Source organism: Acomys minous (assembly GCF_964271855.1).
Source record: "Acomys minous genome assembly, chromosome: 17".
NCBI classification, from domain to species: Eukaryota; Metazoa; Chordata; class Mammalia; order Rodentia; family Muridae; genus Acomys; species Acomys minous.
Genome location: NC_140500.1, coordinates 13,182,981 through 13,208,793, shown reverse-complemented (window position 1 = coordinate 13,208,793; position 25,813 = coordinate 13,182,981). Strand labels below are relative to the sequence as shown.

The 25,813-nt window shown below is 38.5% G+C and overlaps 1 protein-coding gene across 6 annotated transcripts in view; it reads left to right on the top strand.

Annotated features, from left to right (window-relative positions):
• Positions 1–25,813, top strand: part of ATF7IP (activating transcription factor 7 interacting protein) — an 85,940-nt gene that overhangs the window by 48,743 nt on the left and 11,384 nt on the right. For 5 of the 6 annotated variants that reach the window (XM_084765387.1, XM_084765388.1, XM_084765389.1 and 2 more), the window contains 8 exons: positions 278–423; positions 1,973–2,110; positions 6,851–6,916; positions 9,863–9,936; positions 10,625–10,713; positions 14,309–14,944; positions 21,154–21,218; positions 24,326–24,413. In XM_084765387.1, the coding sequence (XP_084621513.1) occupies positions 278–423; positions 1,973–2,110; positions 6,851–6,916; positions 9,863–9,936; positions 10,625–10,713; positions 14,309–14,944; positions 21,154–21,218; positions 24,326–24,413 (1,302 nt within the window). The remainder of the gene's footprint in view (positions 1–277; positions 424–1,972; positions 2,111–6,850; positions 6,917–9,862; positions 9,937–10,624; positions 10,714–14,308; positions 14,945–21,153; positions 21,219–24,325; positions 24,414–25,813) is intronic. The other variant, XM_084765386.1, reaches the window with a different exon arrangement.

The following is a 25,813-nucleotide window of genomic DNA, read 5'->3' as shown; positions in this document are numbered from 1 at the left end:
ATGACAAAGCCATAGTTCTCTCTTTTAGTGTGCCAGTTTTAAGGAAAGGATGCTCTATGTTGCAGTTTGCATCTCTAAGCAGTTAGGAAGTTCTGTTTGGCATGTTGATAGTCATCTCAGAGTTAAAGCTGAGCGTTGTGTGCTGAGCTCTTCTGATCTCAAGAGCAGTTACAAGATGACTGACTGAGAGAACTGCATCTGCTGAGACTGTGTGTGTGGACACCTGTATTTAAGCCAAAGGACTGAGCGGTAAGGGTTGGTTTCTTGTTTTTCTCAGATGAGGTTTCCAGACGAAAACGGTCTAAATCAGAGGACATGGACAACGTGCAGTCCAAACGCCGGCGGTATATGGAGGAAGAGTACGAGGCCGAGTTTCAAGTAAAAATCACAGCTAAAGGAGACGTTAACCAGAAGCTTCAGAAGGTGTCCATATTACATTTTACTGTGTCAGAGTCCTTGTATGCTTGGAGATTTTTAGCATGATCCTGTTATTCTGTGTTTACTTGACATATATAGTAAGAACAAAGACAATGGCAGACAATGAAATCTGTGATATTTTTTATTCCTCTGACTCTATTTGGCCACAGTATTTTCATTTTAAAATGTGGTGGTTATTAAATTAGAAGTGTGATATGATGACATTTCTCTATTTGTTGTTAGAGTAAGACTAAATAGTTTTTGAGCTTTTTTTTTTTTTACTATGTTGAACATTATTTTACAATGCAGAAGAAACAAACTTTATTGATATTTAAATCTTTATAGTAGCTTTAATCTCTATAATATTAAATGAGTACATTTAACTTAAAGCATGATAGAGACAAGATGAAGTAGAAAAAGGGAATGTTTGGAGTAAAGTGTTTTGCTTTTTTTGTTGTTGAAACTTCCTTGTATATGTTATGCTAGCATATAATATATTTTGAAACTACCTAGTGTTTTATAGGTATATATTTCAAAGTGTGAGAAATGGGAGATGTCTCAGAGGGTAAATACTGTGTAAGCATGAGGACCTGAAAGCCAGGCATGGTGTCTTTCTCTCTGTCACCTTCTCTCTCTCTGTCTTTCTCTCAGTGTTTCTGTCTCTATCTCCGAGTCTCCTTCTCTCTTCCCGAGGAGACATTAGTTTAGTGTATAGGCCAGGTTGACCCTAGTCTTGCAGGTGTCCTTCATTGTCAACTTCAGGTGATATGATTACAGGTGTGAGTCACCAAATCTGGTTCTGTTTTTCAGGGCCATTCCTACTTAGTCATGAGTTAATACACTGAAATTCTTCCACTGTGTTACAAGTACAAATAGAGCAAATATTTAAATTTCTTTAAAAAGAAAAAACAAAACAAAACAAAGAGTTACTAAATGCTATTAACTGCCTAGTTTCTTTTTCTTGTGCATATTGAGGTAATAATGCACATGGTACTGTTAGAATTGTAAAGATGAAAGTGTGAAGGGATTGCGAACTCCTGTGTGATGAGGATTTCCCTGTGTAGAACAGATTTCGCCGGTGTGGAGTACAGATATGCCAGGGTCCTGCTCATTATGGTCCAGATGAAGTAATAGTGGAACTTTGAATAAGCATTTAGAAATATTTATTATCAGTTCTGATACTGCAGTGACATTCTAAGTGTATCTCACAAAATTGGCAACCTTTAGTAGATTAGAAAAATTTTGAAGCTGTTCTTCTTAACACATTTTGTTTAAATGGCTTCAGCATAAGAAGAATGATGAGACAATACTAAAGTTTCAAATTATTTTCAGAATTCTTTCTGGAAATGCATCCATTTCCATCTTAGCATTTATATCCATCTTGAGTTGGTAGAGAATCATAGTGGGTAGCTTTGAGTTTTGGATTTTATTCTTTAAATTACTTGACCGTGTTTATTTATTAAATACAGTTATGTTGTTGTTACTAGTTCTTAATATTTACTGGTTTTGTTTGCTTAATTACCATTTTGTAACAAGGAAAATTTTTTTTTTTTAGGTCATACAATTGTTGCTGGAAGAAAAATTGTGTGCTCTGCAGTGTGCTGTGTTTGATAAGAGTTTGGCAGAACTGAAAACACGAGTGGAGAAGATAGAATGCAACAAAAGGCATAAAGCAGTTCTTACTGAGCTACAGGTCTGTAGTCACAGGAACTTTATGCCCATGTCTCATTTTAGCACCTATTTTCTCATGATGTGCTATCATTTTTATGTACTTGAAGTTACAAAATACATTTACATTCTGTATAGGAAGTAGAGGGATCTGTTAATAGTTTTTGCTGAGGCTGCTGTAAAAACAGAACATACATACATAGCTAGGTGCTTTACTAAATGAAATCCATGACTTCACAGTTGGGAAATAGAAACCCAATATGAAGGGGCCAGCAAATAAGTTTTCTCTTAGGTTTAGTTTTGCTAGAGGATGGAGGTTCAGGGATTATTTTTGTATGGGTTTACTTTCTCTGTGGATATTATGCTTTGATGATATTAGTTTATGGTGTTGAAGAGATAATTCAGTGGCTAAGATCATTGGCTGCTCTTGGAGAAGACCCCAGTTCAGTTCTCAGCACTCACATAGTCACAACTGTCTGTACTTCCAGTTCCAGGGGATTCAATACATTTTACTGTCCTCCTTGGGCAAAAGAAACATAAAATAATTCTGCAAAGAGAATGAAAGTGGATGTATAATGATTGGTCCTTTTATTAGTATTAGAATGAATTTCTTTATTCTTACTTTGGCTTAGATTCTACTTTATCAAATATCTATGTGGCTATTCTTGCTTCCTTTCAGTTATCATTTGCTTGAAATACCACTTTCCATTCTTTGATATTAACTATCTTTGTTGGTGTGATGTGTTTCTTGCAGGCAGTAATCAGTTAGATTTTTTTTCCTTTTATTTTAATCTGTTCAGTCTGTCTACACTGCATCTTTGAATTGGAAAGTAAAGATGATTTACATTTATAACAGAGAATTATATGCTCATTCCTGGAATTTGGTCTTCTTTCATGGTCCTTTCTCTCAGTTGGTTTGAACACTTTTGTTCTCCATTACTCATCTTAGAAGTTTTCGGGTTCACTATGTTAAACTTGTTTTATTATGACCTAGTTCTGTTTGTTTATATATGCTCGTGGAATTCATTCTGTTCTAAGCTTTTGTGACTGTGACTTTCTTCTTTGTGTATGTAGGATTCTCTAATTTTCTTTTTCTTTTTCTTTTTTTTCTTCTTCTTCTTTTTCTTTTTCCAAGACAGGGTTTCTCTGTGTAATAGCCTTGGCTGTCCTGGGACTCTCTTTGTAGATCAGTCTGGCTTTGCACTCACAGAGATCCGCTGGCCTCCATCTCCCAAGTGCTGGGATTAAAGGTGTGCCCCACCATACCTGGCTGGATTCTTTAATTTTCACTAATTGGTCATGGTTTGAATTAGTTTGTTCAGATTAGCATGTCTGTTTTTTGTTGTTGTTGTTTTTGGTTTTTTCCCTCCTTCCATTAGAATTTAGAGGATAACTTTCCTAAACATAGTAACCTGGTTGGTGTAATTAACCTGAACTATCATTCCATGATTTCTTGGCTTTTAGGTTTTATGCTGTAATAAAATTGTAACGCATTTTCTTTCATAAGATGGCCTTTCACTTTTATAATTATCAGCATTCTTTGTTGAGCACTCTTGATAATTTATTTTAACTATGATATGACACAGAGAATTTCTTCTTGTCGTGTCTGATTGGGGTTCTAAATACCTCCTATATGTGAAGTTCTATATCTTTTTCTAAATCAAGGAAGTTTTCTGCTATAATGTGATTGAATAGATTTTCTATGCTTTTAGTTTGCATCTCAGCTCCTCCTATCTTAGGGATTAAGTTTAGTCTCTTGATAGAGTTCATGAAGCTTATGGTTATGGTTCACTATTCTTATTATTTTCCTTTATTGTTTTGTGAATATATAAAAATTCCTTTATCTTGTTTTCAATTTCTGATATTCTTTCTTCTCATTGAAAGAGTCTTTGGGTGATACATCCTACTGAATTTTTAAAAAATATATTTTATTGGCATTTTCATTTCTATTAATTACTAATATTTCTATTATATTTTATTCTTTAGAATCTGTTTAATTTGGATTTGTTATCTAAATTTGCTGTACTTCATTTAACTTGAATTTTTTCTCATTGAGGTGATTTGTTTTTCTTAAAATTAGATTTTTGAATTCCTTTGCTTGGCATTTCAATAGTTCTGTTATTGTTGGATTCAGTTATTAAAGTGTCATTAACTTTTGGAGAATCTCACATTACTGTGTTTCTACATTTTAATGTGCGTATCTGTTGATTAATCCTTCTGGTTTTATATGGTGTTGTATAGGCTTAGATTGTCCAAAAACCTACTTTATCTACCTCCGTTCCAACCCACTTAGTCGGAAAGTGGATTGTGGGCCTCTTTAGACGTAGTTCCTTGGGCAATTCCAGTCTTCATTGTCAGGATACTAGCAGATAAGCAAAGAACAGCAACAGCAAGACTCAGCCATGAGAAGTTTTCTGGAGTGTTTCTCTCTGCAAAGTGAAATGTAGAAAAGCAAAGACTAGTGAAGTGACATGAGACATTGCAAGGCGCAGCGACACAAAAGCATCGCCTCACTATCTGTGGGCTTCTGTTTATCCCTTTACAGAGTCCACACAAGATGTTTGCAGCTGGCAAAAACAGTGCCCCTCTCACAAGACAGTGTCTAGCAAAACATTACGCACCCTCTCACAACTCTTGTTTTCAGCTAACGAAGATCAGAGTCTCTTTTCAGTAGTGGAAAAAACATACCCGTATCCCACACTTGGGACTAAAACAAAACACATATTCACATGACACAACTAAGTCTTCAAAGAAACCAGACACTTCACTTCAGTGTTTTCTTAGCTGGCTGTTTTCTCTTAAGTTGTCAGTCTTTTCCACCACTCAGAGGAGAGAATGCATTCCACAGTATCAGTTGCTATTTAAAAAAAAAGTGGGTTGGGTGTGGTGGTGCACGCCTTTAATCCAGGCATTTAGGACGCAGAGGCAGGTGTATCACTGTGAGTTCGAGGCCAGCCTGGTCTACAAAGCCAGTCCAGGACAGCCAAGGCTATACAGAGAAACCTTGTCCTGAAAAACCAACAAAAAAGATGTTTAAATTTTATCACGTTTACGCATTTATTTAGAGTGTATATGCGTGTGCCTGTGTGCGTGCGCAAATATGCCATAGTGCACATGTGGATTGAGAGGACAGCTTACAGGTAGGCTCTCTTTCTGTTATGTGGGTTTAGGGGATTAACTCAAGTTGTCAGGCCTGGTGGCAAGCACTGAACCATTTTACACAACATCCTTGAGTGTGGTAAAATAATTAGAAGCAATCTCTGTTCTTCTACATTAACAAGAGCAAACACTCAGGAAATGTGATAAACTCAGGATTTACACATTAAGCCACAGTTAATAAGAAATAGAAAACAGAATAGAAGAAGCAAAATTATGAAAGACAGGAAAAACATGCTATGAAAGAACGCAAAGCTGCCGTGAGAGGTAAACACAAGAAAGCTTTTGCTTTCTTCTGTATCTTGCTTATACAGAAGAAAGCAAAAGCAAGCGGAGACCAGTTAGTATCTCTTCCTTGGTGAAGAAAGAGGAGTTAGGAATGCTCTGGTGTTTCCAATGAGCTTGTCAGTTGGCAGTTCACTTACTTTAGAAGGACCAGTGTTATTGAATTGTTTTGTTTTCTCTGAATTCCAAACAGGTTAGGCCTGAAAGTAGTAGTTGTTATTGTTGTTATCATTTACGCTCCTCATTTCTCAAAGGGTAATAAGCTCTCATCTGCCCTGCTGTAGAATCAGTAAAAGTCTTTCTGAAAAACATTTAGACAACATCCATTACAACAGATACTGAGAATTCTACTTCTGTGAATGACCCTAAAGTATTATTCTGGCGAGGGGGGTGGGGGGAGGCTGGAGATGGCTCAGTGGTTAAGAGCACCGTCTGCTCTTCCAGAGATCCTGAGTTCAATTCCCAGCAACCACATGGTGGCTCACAACCATCTATTGTGAGATCTGGTTCCCTCTTCTGGTGTGCAAGTGTACATGCAGGCAGAACACTGTGTATGTAATAAACAAATAAATCTTTAAAAAAACAAACAAACAACAACAAAAAGAAGTATTCTGACAGAACAAACTATCAATTACATACAGCCTTTGTGACTTATATAGCAAGGCACTGGAACGCATTCAGCTTATTTAGTAGAAAAGCCATTTATATAACTCAACCTGTGGGTCATGACCCTGGGGGCAGGTGGTATGTGTGTCACATATCAGTTATCCTTCATATCACGTATTTACATTACAGTTCATAACAGTATCAAAATTATTGTCATGAAGTGGCAGTGAAATAATTGTATGGTTGGGGGTCACTACTATATGAGGAGCTGCATAAAAGGGTCGCACAGCATTAGGGGTTGGAGAACTATTGATCTCGTAGAAAAGTGCATGTTCAAATAAGTCAGTACAGTACCTACTATCCAGGCCCTTTTGTCTAGAGATCTCTTATGACCATGCATGTTTTTAGTAAGAATGTTAAATGTGATTGAAACCATTTTGAAAATAGCTTAAAATAATGCCTTACACATTACAAAATTATCTGGTAGAAAAATCCAGTTGTGCTTAAGGACAGACTGACCTATTAGTGTTTATACTTAGCAATTAATTCAGGGGAATACAGTGGGTTTCCTTTGATTTTTCTGTGTTTTCCAAGTAAGTATTATATAATCCGCTTATTTTACTTTTCTCTGAAGAGCCTGTTATCTATGCCTTTCACTTCGACACACCATACTTTAAAGTATGTTCTACCACTTGATTTTTACTTGTTTGTTTTTTAGGCCAAGATAGCCAGATTAACCAAACGTTTTGGAGCAGCCAAAGACGATCTTAAGAAAAGACAAGAAGTAAGCATTTCTGTTCTTACCTAGCTATGTTTAGTGTCTTAGTCAGTCTTCTGTTGCTGAGAAGCGACACCATGACCGTGGCAACTCTTATAAAGAAAAGCATTTAATTGTGGCTGGCTTTCAGTTCAGAGGCTTTGTTTGTTATAGTTGTGTTCGAAAGCATGGTGACGCACAGGCAGACATGGTGCTGGAGAGTAGCTAAGAGTTCTACATCTGGATCAGCACGAAGAAAGAGACACTGGGCTTGCCTTGGGCATTTTAAAACCTCAAAGCCCCCTGTTAGTGACACAGTTCTCTAGCAAGGCCACACATAGTTGTGCTACTCACTGGTGACCACTCATTTAAATCTTTACGCCTATGGGGACCATCCTTACTTAAATGACCACATACCGTACCCTGGCCCCCATAGGCTTATAGCCCCATCACAGTACAAAAAGGCAGTATAACTTCAAAAGTCCCTATAGTCTTTAATGGTCTCAGCACTGTTTAATCAAATTCAAAGTGTCTTCTGAGACTCAAGGCAATCTCTTTAACTGTAACCTTCTCCTATAAAAGCAAAATCAAAAAGCAGATCACATACCTCTAAAACACAGTGGCACAGAATATACGTTATCTTTCCAAACAGGAGTATAATGAGGAAATACTGTACTAAAGCAAGATCTGCAATTGAGCAGGGCAAACTGTAGTTCTGCATATTCATGCATGCCATCATGTCTGCTGTCAAAGCACTCTTCAGATCTCTAACTCCTTTCAGCTTTGTTGCCTGCAACACACTTCTCTCTTGTGCTTGTTCCACACCTGGTCAGCAGCCCCCTTGGGAGGTATCAAATGGCTGTGGCAACCCAGGTTTCACCTTCATAGTTTTAAGTAATGGCCTTTGTAGGCGGACAAGCAGAACACCTCTGACACACACGCCTGGCCTCCACAGCTGTCCTAAGCCATGAGGAGAGGAGATGCCACAACCCCTCTCTTCTCCTATGACCCTAGAGCCAGAACTAGGTGGCTGAAGCTGCCAAACTCTGCTGCTTGTTGGAACTGGAACATGGCCCCCTTGTTCACTTACATTGTCACCTGCTTCCTGTTTTCCATGGTTTCCTCCACTGCTGTCCTGGGACTTGATCTGTAGACCAAGCTGGCCTCAAACTCAGATCTGCCTGCCTCTGCCTCCCTAGTGCTGGGATTAATGGTGGGCACCATTTTCTTTAATTTCTTTTCACAAGTTGAAGCTTAGATGGTTGAAGTCTTGCCCTGAGGTTACCACTCCCTTTAAATTGCATTTGACATCCAGCTTTTCCATAATCTGTTTATCTCTGAGCATAGGATTTAGCTCCTTACTTCCTGGTGCCCTTTTCTCCTCAAACTGTCTATTTTGTATTTTTTCTTGCTTTTAACTATAGATCTGCATGAGACTGTCCACTAATAACCATGTGGCACAGTCAACACTAGGCTGTTTTAAGATCGCCTCTGCAACTGCCATTAGTCCAAAACTCTTTAAATTAGCCTCAAGCAGATACTTTTTTGTGTGTGTGGGGGCGGGACAAGGGCAAAAAGCAGCCATATTCTTTGCCAAAATATTACAAGAACAGTATCTAGGCCACTTACTAATATTCTTCTCTGCAATCTCTTGAGCCAGGTTGTCATAATCTGCATTGCTCTCAGCACCACTGTCTTCCATATTCCTGTTAGTATGGCCCACCAAGTCCCCTTAAAGCATTACTGCTTTCTTAATCCAAAGCCCACATTCTGCCAACAAGAACATGGTGTCTCTTCACAGCAGTATAACATGACTAAGAACACTGGTACTGAGAGTGGGATATCGCTATGAAAAGACACCATGGCCACAGCAACTCTTGGAAAGGAACACATTTAATTGGGGCTGGCTTATACTTCAGTTTCCATTATTGTCACTGTGTGAAACACAGCAGCACACATGCAGACATGGTACTGAGAAGTAGCGGAGAGTTCTTGATCCACATCAGCAGGTAGCTTGAAGGGACACCCCCCCCCACAAACACACACACACACACACACACACACACACACACACACACACACACTTACCACCACCACACACACCACACATAACTTGGCTTGAGCTTCTGAAACCTCAAAGCTCACTCCCAGTGACACACTTCCTCCAAGGCCACACCTCCTAATAGTGACTCTCTCTGGTGACCAAGCATTCAAATATATAACCCTTTGGGTTCAGTTCTTAACCCATCACATTCAGCTACCTGTGACACTAGGAGATGCTGACTAACATTTCCTTTATCATGAATGTGAAATTTGCTTTCTTCTATGTATTAGTATGTAGGCTTGGAGCTGAACCTTTAGACTAAGTATTTCTTAAAATGTGGAGTGAATTAGTTATTTAATGTTATTTCAGAGAAGCCACAGGTTCTGTGAAGCTGATGAGAAGGTCAGAAAAGCGGTAGTAACATTCGTAGTTGTGAGTGTGCACCCAGCTCCGAGCCGTCCTCATGGCAGTGAGCAGCGGTGCTCCTGTGTACTCCTCAGCACAGGGAAGGTGCTGACAAGCTTGCTGTCCAGTCAAGGCTGCCGGTCACTGCATGGAGGCCCTCGCCTTCCACACAGGGATAGCATGTCCACCTGACCACAGAGAAATGGTCAAGAAAATTGCCAGCTCCTAAAGAGAAGTGTGTAGAGCTATCGACTAATACAGAGGGAAAACCATCAGAAAAAGAAAATGGATGAAGTTACCATCTGGAGATTGACAATAAAAGAAATTATGAGGTTTATGAAGAAACACGTCCAAAAGAAAAGTACAAAAAGACAAAGTGATGTCTCATCTTGCAGTGTTTCTATTATATTAATTAAATAACAGATAAAGTATTGATAAAGTACTTGAAGGTCTTTATTTTTCTTTTTTAAAAATTCCTATATATTGAATTTATTTTTTACCTGTGTATTTTTCCTCTCTTCTAGAGCCCTCCAAACCCACCCATATCACCAGGAAAGCCTGTCAACGATGTCAGTAGCAATACCAGTGTGACCTACAGGTAAGAGCTGCAACCTGTTTCTCTAGTGATTGAATTAGAAAGCAGCGTTAATACTGGCATGCAATTGTAAATGCCTATGTTGCAGTATATGGTATATTCTATGTATAATATGCATGGGCTCGAGTAATAGTTGCTTTTCTACTTCCCCTTTATATTATGTATTGGTTTTTGCTAATTTATTATGTTTTTGTTGTTAAGACTTTCTTTTTGTGGCTGGTGCAGTGGCACAGACCTATAATCCCAGCACTCAGGGAAGCTGAGACAGGCAGATCTCTGTGAGTTGGAGCCAGCCTGGTCTACAAAGTGAGTCCAGGACAGCCAAGGCTACACAGAGAAACCCTGTTGGGAATAACCAAGTACAAAAAACCTCTTTTTTTCCTTCTTTTTTGCAGTATTGAGGATTTAATATATATGGCGCCACCCCTTCCCCAAACTCTCTGTATTCCTTTAAGAGCAAGTCATTAGTTGAGAACTGCTTTGGTCATCAGTGAGAATGGGCCTGTACATATAGCTAGTCTTGCGGTAACACACTGATGCTGTTGGAATACAGATAAAGACTCTTGTGATGTGCTGTCAGACATGCAGCGGTTTCTGCACTAGCTTCAGATAAAGCTCACCACGCTTTCCCCACCATGGTCCTCCCTAGGATGGCACAGCCATTGACCTAACATGTGTCTGTTTCATGCAGAAATGCAGGCACCGTGCGACAGATGCTGGAGTCCAAAAGAAATGTTAGTGAGGGTCCACCACCATCCTTTCAAACTCCTCTGAATACAGGTAATATTCTTTTTGTTTTTCATTCCAAAAATACATTTTCTTGGGACCTAACATCTTTGGTTCCCTTATATTTTTTTGTGGTTGAAAATGGGTTAGAAAACAAGGCACTTTTGTATCAATACAAGTATATTTTAAAGAAAAAATCAGGATAGTAAATAAGTATGCGTGGAAATACATACATTCAAATTCCACGTGATACTTCCTAGATTGTCTCATCTCTAGGCCCCCCTTACAGTCTCAGGAAATTACTAAGAAGTCCAGAGGATTTTTTGAGTTAAACTAATTGGTACTACCAAGTACGTGAAAATAAAAATTTAAGGACTTTTTGTTGACTTAAAATTAATAATAAGCCTAGAAACAGGCAGATATCTGTGAGTTCAAGGCCAGCGTGGTCTTATATAGTGAGTTCTAGGACAATTGCTCTATAGTGAGCCCTTATCTCAAAGAAACAAAAAACACACAGAAATAAATTATAATAAGCTTGTTACATGCACACAAAGAACATTTTTAAAAACAGAAAATAGCTTTATTTTTCAAAATTAAAAATAATTAGTGAATGAATAGAGATCTGAGTTCCATTTCCAGAACCCACATAAAACAGATAAATAAAGGCAGCCAAGTGTGATGCTAAGGGATGCAAAGCAGCCAGCCAGCATGGTGAGTCCCAGGCCCTTGAGAGGCCTTGATGTAACAAAGGAAAAAGAGGCAGGTGGGGTGGATATGACCAAAATAGAGACGACTGTGTGTATAAGTGTGTGAAACTGCTGGTGACTAAATCTTAGGTAAGATGTTACGTAGCTAACAGTTGGCTGGCCACTTTTTTGGAGGGGGTGTATATGTGTGGTGAGGGTTTCTCTGTGTAGACCTGGCTGCCACTTTGTAGACCAGGCCATGGTCGAACTCAGAGATCTTCCTGCCTCTGCCTCCCAAGTCCTGGGATTCAAGGTGTGTGTCACCATTTCTGGGCAAGCTGGCCAGATTCTTGTGCCTATATCTGTTTTCAATCTGTTCCGTCTGCTGAATTCATCTGTGGAAGAATGCAGCCTCATACAGATAGGTGGAAGCAAACTGGCCCTTGTAGATAGCTGGAGACCACCCCCCCCCCCCACCTCCCCAAACCCCTCCGCCTCCATGGCAGTTTCTGTGGGTTAGTGCAGAACAGAGTCAACAATCATATAGTTTGCTTTCCAGTTGTTTTTCCTAGTCACTCTAAATACAACAGATCCTGCTAGACTTGGCAGTGCAGGCCTGTAATCCCAGCGCTCAGTAGGCTGGGGCAGGTAGACCAGAACTTCAAAGCCAGCTTTTACTGGAGAATGAGACACAATATCAATGGTAGTTTTTATTACTTCCTTATGGACATTTTAAAGTGAACTTTACCTTTTTTATGCTATAATAAGCATTTGATAATGAAGCGTTTAGTATGACAAGAGCATTAGATACCTATATACCACCTTGGATTTTATAGTTTTCCTTTATCCACAGTTTCATTTCCATAATTTGTTACCACGATCTACAAATATTACATGGAACATCCATAAATAATTCATATCTTATTTTATGTGATAATTATTCTATTTTATTATTAGGTATTTTTGTTTATTTTGCCTAATTTTCAAATTAAACTACTATAAGGTTGTGTACAATCATGTGCCACATTATGATATTTCAGTGTCATTATATGCATTGTGATTCCATATAAAACAGTTATCTAGTGAGAGCATAGTGGAGCTGGAAAATTCTCATCAGCTGCTAAGGCCATAGCTGTTTTTTGTTTTGTTTGTTTATTTGTTTGTTTGTTTTCTGTTTTTCGAGACAAGGTTCCTTTGTGTAGTCTTGGCTGTCCTGGACTCAAGTTGGCCTCAAACTCACAGCGATCTGCCTGCCTCTGCCTCCCTAGTGCTGGGATTAAAGGCTGGGAAAAAAGCACCATAGCTGTTTTACTGTTGTAGCTCAGAGCGTTACTTCTGCCTATGGTACAGTGTTGATATGAGCAAACCTATAGCACCGTGAGCTCTACAGACTGTAGTAAATACAATTGTGTAGGATACCTAGTGACAACTCTGTTACTGCTTTATTACTATTATCAGTGGTTTACTATAAACTGATATGCCATTTTATACTTGTAGAAGCTGCACATATTTTATATTTACTGTCTCTTAACCCATAGGATGATTAATATGTCCCAGCTAGATTTGTACAGTCTTGTAATCATACAGCATTGGGATTACGTAATAACACATTTCTCAAAACATACTGCATAGGAAAAGATGCAGTGGGGTTCTCTACTGTCTGCCTTATGCATCCTGGGAATCTTCAGTGTCTTCAGTGTCTTCAGATACAGACCTGTTCAAGTAGACCAACAGCTGTTCTACTTCTGTTCACATAGTGCAAAAGTCAAATGTCTTATTACGACTATGAAAATAGCTTTGATATTGCAAATTCTATGAAGGGTTCTCAGGAAACTACAGATGTCCCTATGCATTCACTGAGAATTACTCTTCTGGTACACCCATGATTTTGGATAGGCTAGATACCCGAGTAGTAAATTAAGTTAATATTTTAAACCTGTTCAACGAGACTAAACCTAAATGATTGAGTCTTGTGCTCATGGAAATCTCTGTGGTCACCACTTATTCTTTTCCCTCTTAGGTCACTGTTTCATTTCTTAATTCATCTCCATTTTCACTCAGTGCTTTTTTCTGTATCAAGTATTGTTCATAGACTCTTCCTTAAGGGGTTTTCTCTCCCCTTGTTTATTTCTTTCCCAAGGAACTCACTCAGTAAAACTCTTATCAGTTTTCCTATAGTTCAAATAGTAAAATACAGAGATCAACTTACTCACTGATGGCCAATACTTTCCTACATGAGGTAGATATTGCTGATGTTTAAGGTATTTATAATGCTTAGAATGAGGTTTTAGAAATATCTGTGGGCTGGAGATATGCTTCATCGTGGTTAAGAGCACTAACTACTCTTTCAGAGGTCCTGAGTTCAATTCCCAACCACCACATGGTGGCTCACACCATCTATAATGTGATCCAATGCCCTTGGTCTGTGGGTGTATATGCAGGCAGAGCACTGTATACATAATTGAATAAATCTTTTTTAAAAAGAGAGAAAGAAATATCTGAATATTTTTACTTAATTTCTAGTATTTTTAAAGTTGTTTTTCTAGTTCTTCTAAAGTGCATGTGATAATTTTCAAAAGCTGTCTTGATATTGAGATAGAAATGTTGTATATTAACAAGAAATCATGTGGCATTTCATAAGACAGCAATTATACATACAAAAGTACTTCTACGTCAGGTGATGGTGATATACCTTTAATCTTAGCACTGAGAAGGCAAAGGCAGGTGGGTCTCTGAGTTTGAGGCCAGCCTGGTCTACAGAGTGAATTTCAGAACAGCCAAGGTTACGCAGAGAAAAAAACAAAACAAATAAAAGTACTTCTAACCATCTCAGCTGTTCAAACGTAAATATGGTAATTTTTTGTGGTGGGCTTTTTGTATATAATATATTTAATTTATGTCTTATTTTCTTGCTTATCAGTTAAGGTAGTTATGTAGACTAAGACTTCTCTTTTTCTCTCTAGTGTCTTCAGCCAGTCTTGTCACTTCTCCAGCAATTGTCAATAGTCAGCCTAAACTGCAGACTTCAGCAACCTCAGGTTCTCTGCCAGCACCATCGCTTCTTCCTGCACCCAACACAGCCACAGTAGTTGCCACTACTCAGGTGCCTAGTGGAAACCCTCAGCCCACAATCTCTCTGCAGCCCTTGCCAGTGATTCTGCATGTGCCCGTTGCAGTCACCTCTCAGCCTCAGCTCGTACAAAGCCATCCAGGGACATTGGTGACTAATCAACCATCTGGCAACGTGGAATTCATATCTGTGCAAAGCCCACCTACAGTGAGTGGTCTTACCAAAAATCCAGTATCCTTGCCACCCTTGCCAAACCCCACGAAACCAAACATTCCGTCAGTGCCCAGCCCTAGTGTTCAGAGGAACTCTTCAGCCACTGCTGCACCCTTGGGAACAACACTTGCTGTACAGGCTGTTCCGACTGCACATTCTATTGTGCAAGCCACAAGGACTTCTCTACCCACAGTAGGCCCCTCAGGACTCTATAGCTCATCAAACAATCGGGGCTCAATACAGATGAAAATCCCAATATCCACTTTTAGCACTTCATCTTCTGCAGAGCAGAATAGCTCTGCCACCCCAAGAACTGGTAAGTTGGTTTGCTTTGTAACAGAAACAAAACACATCAATGGGCTTTCAGTGATTCAGTCTTCCTGGCATCATTGGAAAGAATGGAGCAAGCAGAGTTTGCTTCATTATTTTTAATAATTTTCTGAGTACCTGATGATAAATGATACTACTAAAGTGGAATGTGAAAGGTGTTTACTTCACTGTGCTTTGTTATTGAGGCATAATATTCGTACAACGTTCTGGGATCTGATCTCTGTACGTAGCACACACTCATCAGTTCAGAACCTTAGGCTCGTTATGTGCTTCATACATTCAGTGTGCGTGTTGGGACTTGACTACTGTTTCTTTACATCGTAAATGCTTTCCACAGTGCAGAACCAACCCCTCATGTCGTACGTCTCAGTGCCTGTTACATGTGCCTTCTTTCCTCCCCGTCTCCCTTCCCAGGCTGAAGAAAGTTTTGAGTGAGAAGTTAGTGCTTCTGTTTATTTTTTAGTAATTGTACTCATTTTGGTGAGTTTTCATATAGTCTTTGTAGCAAAGATTCTTTGTTTTTCTTTGTTTTTATGATCGATGTTTCAGGACAACTAAGTAGATATATTTTAACTATCTAATTTTAGAAATTTATTATAAGAGAACATTAAAAACCAAATATCACTGGGTGGTGGTGCAGGACTTTAATCTCAACAAGGAAGCAAGAGGCAGGCAGATTTTGGTGAGTTTGATGCCAGCCTGTCTACAGAGTGAGTTTTGGGACAGCCAGGGCTACACAGAGAAACCTTTATCTCTAAAATTAAAAAAACAAAAAACAAAACAGTAACCAAAACAAACAAACAAACAAACAAACAAAAGAAAAACCCCCAAACCTTCATCTTCTCTACCTAGTTTGGAAAACCTTTTATCATTCATCACTCAGCGTCTTCTAAAATTGCACAATTTAAAAACAAAAAAGAGTTCCTTTCTTTTCTTACAAAATGTTTGACTCATTACTATTTTCTCTTTTCTGTCATTTTACTTTAAACTGCTATTTAAAATTGCTCAACTCTTGTCCTGGCTGTCCTGGACCACGCTGGCCTCAGAGGGTTCCTCCTGCCTTTGCCTCCTGAGTGCTAGACAGGTGTCACCATGCCTGGCCACAAAAACATGCTTCATGCTTGCATTACTAAGAGAGTTGTTTACTTTCAATCAGGTTACAGGCCAAACAAGTCAAATTTCATTTTTTCCCTCTGATTTCTTTTCATAAAACTTTCAGTATTTTTAATACATCAATTCATTTATAATAGACTTTATGTGATTTTGTACGAGATAACTATGAAAATTTGAAACGTAGCTGGCACTGTTTTTAATTGATTGAATTCATTTACATTGAATTTAAATGAATACAGAACTTTACTCTAAGAGCATGGCCTGTGAAGAAAGCTTTGAAGAGTATTTGCTTAATGTTATGACTACTTCTCCCTTAAATATAGATGTTTTAGATTATAATTTTGCCAACGTGCTCTTTTACATATTTTGTAAACATTTTAAGAAGGGCATATTATAGAACTATGTAGGTGATGAGCTGCTGTAATAGAGTGCATCACGTCAGGTTGTTTCACATTCACTTTGCTATTCAGTTTTTTGTATATTTAGTTTTTTGGTAATACTTCCTAAAGTCAGTAGTTAGTATAGTATTCTGTTTTTGAGATGTAATAATAATAATAATAATAATAATAATTTTAATAATAATTTTAATAATGCTTTGTATTGTACAGTCCTTTGTAACTCTAGTCCCAGGTGATCTGATGCTTTCCTCTAGTCTCCGTGGATACCAATGCTTGCACGTTGTTGTTGTTGTTATTGTTGTTGTTGTTGTTATTATTATTATTATTATTATTATTATTATTATTATTATTATTATTTTGGTTTTTTGAGACAGGGTTTCTCTGTGTAGCCTTGGTTGTCCTGGCCTCACTTTGTAGACCAGGCTGTCCTTGAACTCACAGTGATCCTCCTGCTTCTGTCTCCCAAGTGCTGGGATTAAAGACTTGTACCACCAATGCCCGGCGAGACAATGTATTTACTTTTAAAATGTTTTTTATTTTAGCATTTGTATTTATTTAATATATAACTATAAATTATTAAAAGTTACTTTCATAAATATTTGATTTATGTTTAAAAATTAATTACTAATGATTAGTAATGAATGTGAATGGCATGTATGGTATTTCTACAATATTATTTAGAAAGTAATTATATCAGAACATATATCCTTTAGCAATGCATAATTTCAGGGATACCATAAATGATAACAAAATGGTCATTTGTCTTATTGGGCTTTCCATAATTTAAGCTGGAATCAACTGGCAAATTTTTGCAGAATATGTAAATTGAAACTAAATTATATATCCTTATTATAGATTAACTATTAGGTCATAGGACTAACACTTGCCATGTCTTATATCTATATACATATATTTTACCTAGATTATATTTGTACACATTTTTTATCGTTCATTATATCCTTAATGGATTTTAGGTAAATAGTTCTTGTTTAGATACCCTTTAGGGCTCAAATTGTACTTTATTCATTCAAGAAATAATTGGTGCTTGTAATTTCTAAAGTCCTGCAGGTACATAGAAACATGTAAGTCTTTTAATCACTAACCCTACAGATATGGAGTCTTGCCATTAATTAATTATAAATGTAATAAATATTATAGTATGCTGTTTTCTTTGAGAAGATGTAAAAGGGCATGACAATCTTTGATATGTATGAGTTAGGGAACAGGAAAAGGTGAAAAAAAAAGTAGCACTATTTTTTGTGTGTGTAGAGGAGTGTGGCATCCATGAATATTGACTGCAGTGTGGAAAATAGCTTTCCAGAAATGGGATGAAATTGGGCTGAGCAGTGCATTAGATGAGAGAGAGAATAGCATGAGGAAGATGTAGAGGAAGAGCTGGCGTACTTGATAATGTGTTAATGTGCGATTAGACAGCAAGGGTGGACAGGTGGCTGAGCATGTAACACTGGCTGCTCTTCCAGAGGACCCAGGTTTGATTCCCAGCACCCAGAAAACAGTTCCCAACCCTTGTCACTCCAGTCCCAGGTGATCTTCCTCCAGCCTCCGTGGATACCAGTGCTTGCACATGATGCTCAGGCATGTATGCAAACAAAACACTTCACACCTGATGTCAATCAGTCAATTTTGGAATGAAGATTAATAATAGGAGAAATGTTAAGTTTAAAGATGATTGGTAATTTTGTTTATTTAATGTGTACCTCTGCGTATGAGGAGGATAGGACTGTCAAGTTGTGAGCTGCTTGATAGGGATGTTGGGACTTGAACTCTGGGTCCCCTGAAAGAACAGTATGTGCTCTTAATCAATGAGACATTATCTCCATTCCCTGGTTTGATCTTCTAAAATACTAAATGGTAGTCTTATTCTGTAAGCTAGATATGAAGCATTAGATTTGTAAGAGACTTAGTAGTTGTATAGAATTCACTAAATATCTCTCATTTCCAAAAGTAGGAGAAAACTGGAGTTTAAATAACACTAAGCTGTTACTCCTCCAACGGTAATTTGCTTTGAGTTTCCTCAGGCTTGTTCTTTTTTTTCTCTCTCCAATTTTTGGCTTTTTGAGACAAGATTTGTCTGTGTAATAGCCCTGGCTGTCCTGTAACTCTCTTGGTAGACCAGGCTGGCATTCATTCATTCATTCATTCATTCATTCATTTTTATGTATAAATAAATATGCATGCCACAAGAATGCATCAAATCCCAATACAGATGGCTGTGAGCCACCGTGTGGTTGCTGGGAATTGTGCTCAGGCCCTCTGGAAGAGCAGCCCTTGAGTGCTCTTAACCTCTGAGCCAGCTCTCCAGCCCTCAGGCTTCCATTGCTACTCATACAGTTATTGAGGCCTCCTAAGAGTTTACCTACCAGTTTAAAGTGCCTTGAGCACTATGGGAAGACTGCAGGGCAGAGATGGCAGAGCAGTTATGAGCACTTGCTGCCCTTGCAGAGGATCTGGGTTCAGTTCCCAGCACCCCTGCTACATAACTCACAACTGCCTATAAGTCCAGCTCCAGAAGATTGACACCCTCTTACGGCCTTCAGAGGCATTTGCACACATGTGGTATACATGTAGACGTCCAAAACATACACACATACATAAGTAAAGATAAATGTAGTGTTTAAAAGTATAAATGAACATCTTTAAAAATGTAAATGAAATACTGGCTAAAAATGACTAACCAGTGTTAAATAACCTAATCCATCATGCAGATAACAAACCAATGTGTGCCCTATGTTATAGACAGATTTTTAAGCTACACCTTTGTTAATTTTGTTGATTGATGGCCACTCTGAGCCATCTATCTCTCCAGCCCCCAGCCCCTGATGGATAGTTGCTATCCTCCTGCTTGACAAGTAAATAGCTCAGGTAGTTAGTAGAAAGGGAACGTGACTAAAATCGAGGGAATTTTAGTCTGTAATGAAAGGGCAGGGGGTACTGAAAATCTACAGAAAGGAATATTGTTAAATTTTTGTGAATAATTAACTTATTCTGAGACAATTATGCCAAGAATGGAATCATTCTGGATAACAAGGCAGCATATGCATACATATAAACACGTATACATATATACATACATACATATATACAAACACATACACTTACACATCCATACCTTAGTATGTATGTTCAAAAAAAACCAAAAAAAGGTGATGTTTTGGTAATATTGCCTGTGTATCTCAATTCTTTAACATGTAAGACAAGTAACCTAGAATTAGTTTATAGAAAAAGTCTTTCAGGAAAAAATATCTGTAACATTTTTCTGTATATATTTTTACTATATTTGAGGCAAAGTCTTATTATATAGTTTTGTAAAGCCTAGAATTTGCTATGTAGATCAATTAGGTAGACCTCTGTCTTAGAGCTCTGCTTCTGCCTCCCAAGAGCTGGGGATTAAAGGCATGTACCATTACATCTTGCCAATTTCTAAATATTTTTTTAAAGTAATTTTATATTAATAATATTATCCAAAAAAAATTGAAGCAAGAGGAGGAAAAAATCATGAAGGCTTGTAATTTTATTTCCTGCTCTTGGCTTTTCAGCTGTGGGTGTTTATTTTAGTTGACTCTTTAAATGTAAAATTATCCATGAAATATAGATAATTCTGTCAGTTTTGAGAATAAATACTGTTTATATGTTCTGAGGGTTTGAAAATAACCAGAATACCATATTTGACTATGAAGTTGTTTATCTCCAGGAAGACTAAGGGAGGTTTTAACATAAGGACACTCCTGAGAATGTAACTAATTACTGATTAAAGAGTGAAAGTGAATTACTTCAATGGATGTAAAAGATACTCTGTAAAATCTTAGTCTCTCTTCTGTCTGTCAGGAACTGGGCAGGAGCACACTAGCTTCTCACGTGGTTCTGAAGTGGTTCCCGTGTAATGACAGTTTCCCATGGAAATTTGACCCAGGTTAAATGAAAAGGAACACAGGCCTGGAAGCTGGGTGGGTAGATGACTCAGTAAACTTTCTGCTGAGCAAACATGAGGACATAAATTCGAAGAACCAACACGTACATAAAAGTCAGGCCTCCAGAAGGCTGTGAGCCCAGCACAGGCCGGACAGCCTCACAGAATCAGTGAACTCCAGGTTCCGTGAAAGACTGCCTCAAAAATTAAGATGGGGTGCTGATGGAGGAAGACACCTGCTGTCAACCTCTGGTCTCCTTGCGTAGCCTCGAACAAGCATGTGCATCTGCATAAGCACACAAAGAAAAGTAATCTGTACTTGAACACACACACACACACACACACACATACATGCGTTTCTCTCGTGGTTACTGTAACCTTTTGTACTGAATTTATTATGAACATTTTTGATATTAGCTTTTTCTCCAAAGATACATGATGTGAAAGAACGATGTTTTGCTTAGCCATTTTCCCTCATTGGAAATTGACGTCGTACAGAAGCTGACCTACACTCTCAGGTGTTCCTCAGGGTAGTTTAGGCTGCTGGGTGATGAGCGTATAACGCCTTAAAACGTATAAAGTGAACTTGCCTTCTAAAGAACACCACAGGGAGCTGTGAGAGGAAACCCTGTAAGCCGCAGCATGCCGATGGAAAAATAGTTGGAGAATACATATTATGTGTGTAAAGCAGCCTGACCTTTTACATATTATACACTTTATATGTGGTAAATTTTTCCTTTTTTGTTTAATTCTCAGAAAACCAGACAAACAAAACAGTAGAGTCTTCTGTTAATAAGAAGGCAGCAGATAGCACGTCACAGGTAAGAGTGCTCCCCTCCACTGCAGGCTTCTTATGGTAACAGGCATCATGGGTTTTCTTACACTGTTAAATATAGTTTTGTTTTCTTTTGTTCTTTTTTGGGACAGAATAGTAAGTACCCCAGACTAGTCTCACTAAATATGAGTTTTCTTTTCTGAGGGAAGGCTTTGTTGTACTAATAACTTTGAGTTTTGAACATTTTAAATAAAAAGCCTTTGGATGTACTGTTCAGTGTAGCAGTGACTCTTTGTTCTCTACGACATAGGATTTTCCTGTTTGTATTCAACATTTTCTTTTCATTGTTGATTTTTAGTAGTATTGTTGTGATTTCATATAGAAGTATGTTTCCTTCCTTCCTTCCTTCCTTCTTTTCTTTTTTTCTCGAGACAGGGTTTCTCTTTGTAACAGCTCTGGCTGTACTGAAGCTTGCTCTGTAGACCAGGCGGCCTGGAACTCACAGAGATCTGCCTGCCTCTGCCTCCCGAGTGCTGGGATGGGAGTGCGTTTCTTAATGCTTGTTTTATTTGATGCTCATTGAAACTTGGATTTGTAGATGTTTTTCACCAATTGGGGTTTTTTTCTGGGGGAGTTATGTCATTATTTCTTCACACACTCAAATTCCCCTTCACTTAAATGTCCACATTGCATTTCTTTGGTGGTAGAAGAGCGCACATACAAAGATTAGAGGACAAGTCCTGGTAGACATTTCTCTGACCTTTAGTCTCCATAGGTCGCAGGTTCCCGGGATCCCCAGGCATGTCGTCGGCAGGAACCTTCATCTCCTGAGCGATCGCATAGGTCGCGGGGTCCCGGGATCCCCGGGCATGTCGTCAGCAGGAGCCTTTATCTCCTGAGCTAGCGCACTGGCCCTCAGTCAGGTTTTTGTTGAACTACATAGTTCTTTTTGTTTTAGTCTTCATTTCTTGGGATGGAAAAATTCTACTGATCATCATCAACTTCACTGAGCTCGTCTGCATCCTAGAAACTACCTTTGTACCCAACCAGCTTTATTTGTTTGTTTGTTTGTTTGTTTTTGCAGTTTTTTGAGACAGGGTTTCTCTGTGTAATCCTGGCTGTCCTGAACTCGATTTGTAAACCAAGCCTGCCTCTAACTCACAGAGATCCACCTGCGGTCTGCCTCTGTCTCCTGAGTGCTGTGACTGTGTGCCAGGCACTCCAGCTAATTTTAAAAATGTTTCTTACTTAGCTATGTGTGTGTGTACATGTTTGTGTTTATTTAGCTATGTGTGCATATGCATCTTCAGATTTAGCTATGTATGTGTGCATGTTTGGGTTTATTTAGCTATGTGTGTATGTGCATGCTTGTGTTTATTTAGCTATGTATGTATGTGTGCATGTTTTGTGTGAGGTGGTTACAGGAGTGACACTTTTTTTTTTAAAGATTTATTTATTTAAGTCTGGTTGGTCATGGTGCATGCTTTTAATCCCAGCACTTGGGAGACAGAGGCAGGTGGGTCTCTGTGAGTTCGAGGCCAGCATGGTCTACAGAGTAAGTTCCAGGACAGCCAAGGCTACACAGAGAAACTCTGTCTCAAAAACCAAAAAATTATTTATTAAAATAAAGGATTTATTTATTATGTATACAGTGTTGTACCTTCATGTGTGCCTGCATGCCAGAAGAGGGCATCAGATCTCAGTACACTTGGTTGTGAGCCACTATGTGGTTGCTGGGAATTGAACTCAGGACCTTTGGAAGAGCAGCCATTGCTCTTAACCTCTGAGCCATCTCTCCAGCTCTGACTTTTTTATTTTAACTCAAAGTTAAATTCCACTTTACTATGTACTTTTTCTCTCCATGTTTAGTAATTTAGTAGATTTTGAAAACTGGACCTTGTAAATAATATAGCAAGTGCATTCTATGATGAATAGAGACTTAATTTTGAATTAAACCAATTTGTAGTATTCATAAATATATAAATTTAAATGAAATTATTGTAGAAAGAGTTTAACAAGATTTAGAATAATTATCTTGGGATTTGATCTGGATTTTCTAGTCAAGGAATTCTTTCTTTCTTTTTCCTTTTCATTACGTATCTTATCTGGGTGTATGTGCCACAGCTCCTCCATCCAGCACATCCTGGATCCGTCTCTGGCTCAGGCTCTGCAGCTGTAACCGCGGCCCATCCACTCTCCTTAGTCTCACAAAACTGCTTGAGCTTTACAGATAAAGGCCCTAATTATTTAGGGTTGCTCTCAGGATGTTAAGTTGAAAGAAGTTATAATTATCACTTGTTAAGTATTAACCCTAGCTCTTGTGTGTGATATAAGGCATTTCATGCACACATTTAGATTAACCTTTGTAATGACTGACAGGTCTGCGCTGTAGAGGTGAGCTCACATCGCTCCACGTGGGTGGAATGTGTGTGAAGCAGCTGCTGGTCTGCAGCCACTGCTGGTCTCCCTCCCTTTGTCACTGCTGCCTCCATTTTTGTTTCTAATCCCAGTTGTTTCACTAATGATTTCGGACAGCGTCCTGAGTTTGGTCAAATTGGACAGTCCATAAAGATGTAATTATGCCTTTTTGGGTAGGGAAGAACAGATTTCTGTTGTCTTTGTGGCCTCTCTGTTAAGGTTGTCTTTTGTGCTTTGGTGATCATTTAGAGAAAGAGTGGCTATCATTTTCACTGTCACAAAGTGAGCGCTTGTATTCAATCGTGTAGTGCTTACAGCACTGAAGCACGTTGGCAGCCTGTTTAAAGGGCCAGTCTTTTTTAAACTGTTAGAATTTCATTGGAAAGTACTTGAAAACTATGTTGTATTGCACAAATCACACTGTTGCTACATTTTATTCTTTTATGTTGGTATTTGCACGTGCTTGAGTGCTCATGTGCCACAGTGTGCACACGGGAGTCAGTTCTTCCTACCACCATGTGGATCCCAGGGCTCAGGGTCAGGGTTGGCGTCTTTGGAGTCAAGCAAGCACCTTTTACCCACTGAGATGTCTGCTGTGGTGCTTACCACCACACTATTGAGAAAAAGGCCTTTAGGGACCTAGCTTGAACTAGGCCATTCATCCCCTTTGCCCTTACTGTTTGTTATCACACACCTTCTTAGTAATTGCAGAATCAATCATGTTGTGTTTTTCAGAGTGGAAAAGCTTCTGGCAATGAGTCAAGTGGCGTCATTGACCTCACAATGGATGATGAAGAGAGTGGAGCTACACCAGGTACTCAAGGTAGTTCTTTTAACAGATGCTTTCCTGTTTCTCCCCCCTCTTAATGTTTGGTGATATTTTCTGAAAGTAACATTGCTGATGTATCTAGATCCCTTTAGAGTGAGAGTCTTTCAGATTAGAATTAAAAAGCAGCGTTCAAATCCTGAGTCGACGTGATCAAGCTGGAGAGGCGCGCAGCAGTTAGCACCATCACTTAGGGCGTACACCAGCTATCCAATTGCTCTTCTCGATGAAGCCTCCTCCTTGTGCTAGAGTGAAGGAGTCTATAGACTTTAGGACACAGCAAGGAAGTCTAGTTCCTTGACTTCTTGCTCTTGATTTCTCTCCCTCCCCTGCCCCCCTCCTGTCACTCCTTCTGGTGTAGATACCTTTCAATGTGTGTTCATTTAATTTTGATCATTTGAATTGCTTTCCTTTAGTACTATATGATTACAAGTCAAAATGTAATCATTCTCAAGAGGCCCTAATAATGTTTTCAGTTGCATTACTCAGAAACTAAGTTGGATAAATGCTAAAGCCATACTCCACAGTGTCTCATGAACGACAGCTCCTAGCTTAAATCTAATTGAAAAATTCCTGAATTAAAATTCAGTGGGTCTTATAATAATAATAATAATAATAATGATAATAATAATAATGATAATAATAATATACACACACACACACAATCTAGCCTTTACTGTGGTGACTTAAAAATAGATTCCCAGTCATGATTCAAGTGTGGTATTTCTAAGACTTCTTTGGCTATCAGAGTGTCTTTGTTCACAGACAGATGTGAAACCACAGTGACAATGTGTTCATTTGGAAAGATCAAATACTAATTTTATTTCTCTTGAAGTCAATAAACATAAATGACTTAGCAAAGTCATATTTTGAGATTTAGAGAAATTTGCTGATTTGGGAGAAATAAAATTAAGTACATGTAGTTAATTCTACTCAGTATATAGTACCGTATGAAGCTGTGGTACCATTGAGACATTTAGCTGACGTCATGATGGTGTGATGATGTACTGGTATCATGATTTGAAGAGTTTCAAATTGACATTTTACTTCTGGTTTTGTTCATTTGCTTTCATAGATTGGTTTGACTATCAGGAATTCTTAGAGAACCAAAGTGAATACTGAAGCAGGGTGCTGGGAGGGCAGAGCTGGCCCTGAGTGGTCAGGCATCGTGCCTGCTCTCAGTGCTTCTCTCTTGGGTCATCTTAATTCTCCCTCCAGAAGTCCATTGTTCTCCTGTTCCGACCACCTGATGGACCAGAACTACCGAGTGTATTTTAATGAGACATTTCATAGGACACAAATGGATGAAGGTCATCGTTTATAGAAAGTAGTTGGCTTATATTCTTTATGGTGTCCCATCTCAGGGTTTTTCTTTGTATTTATTTGTTTTGTGGTAT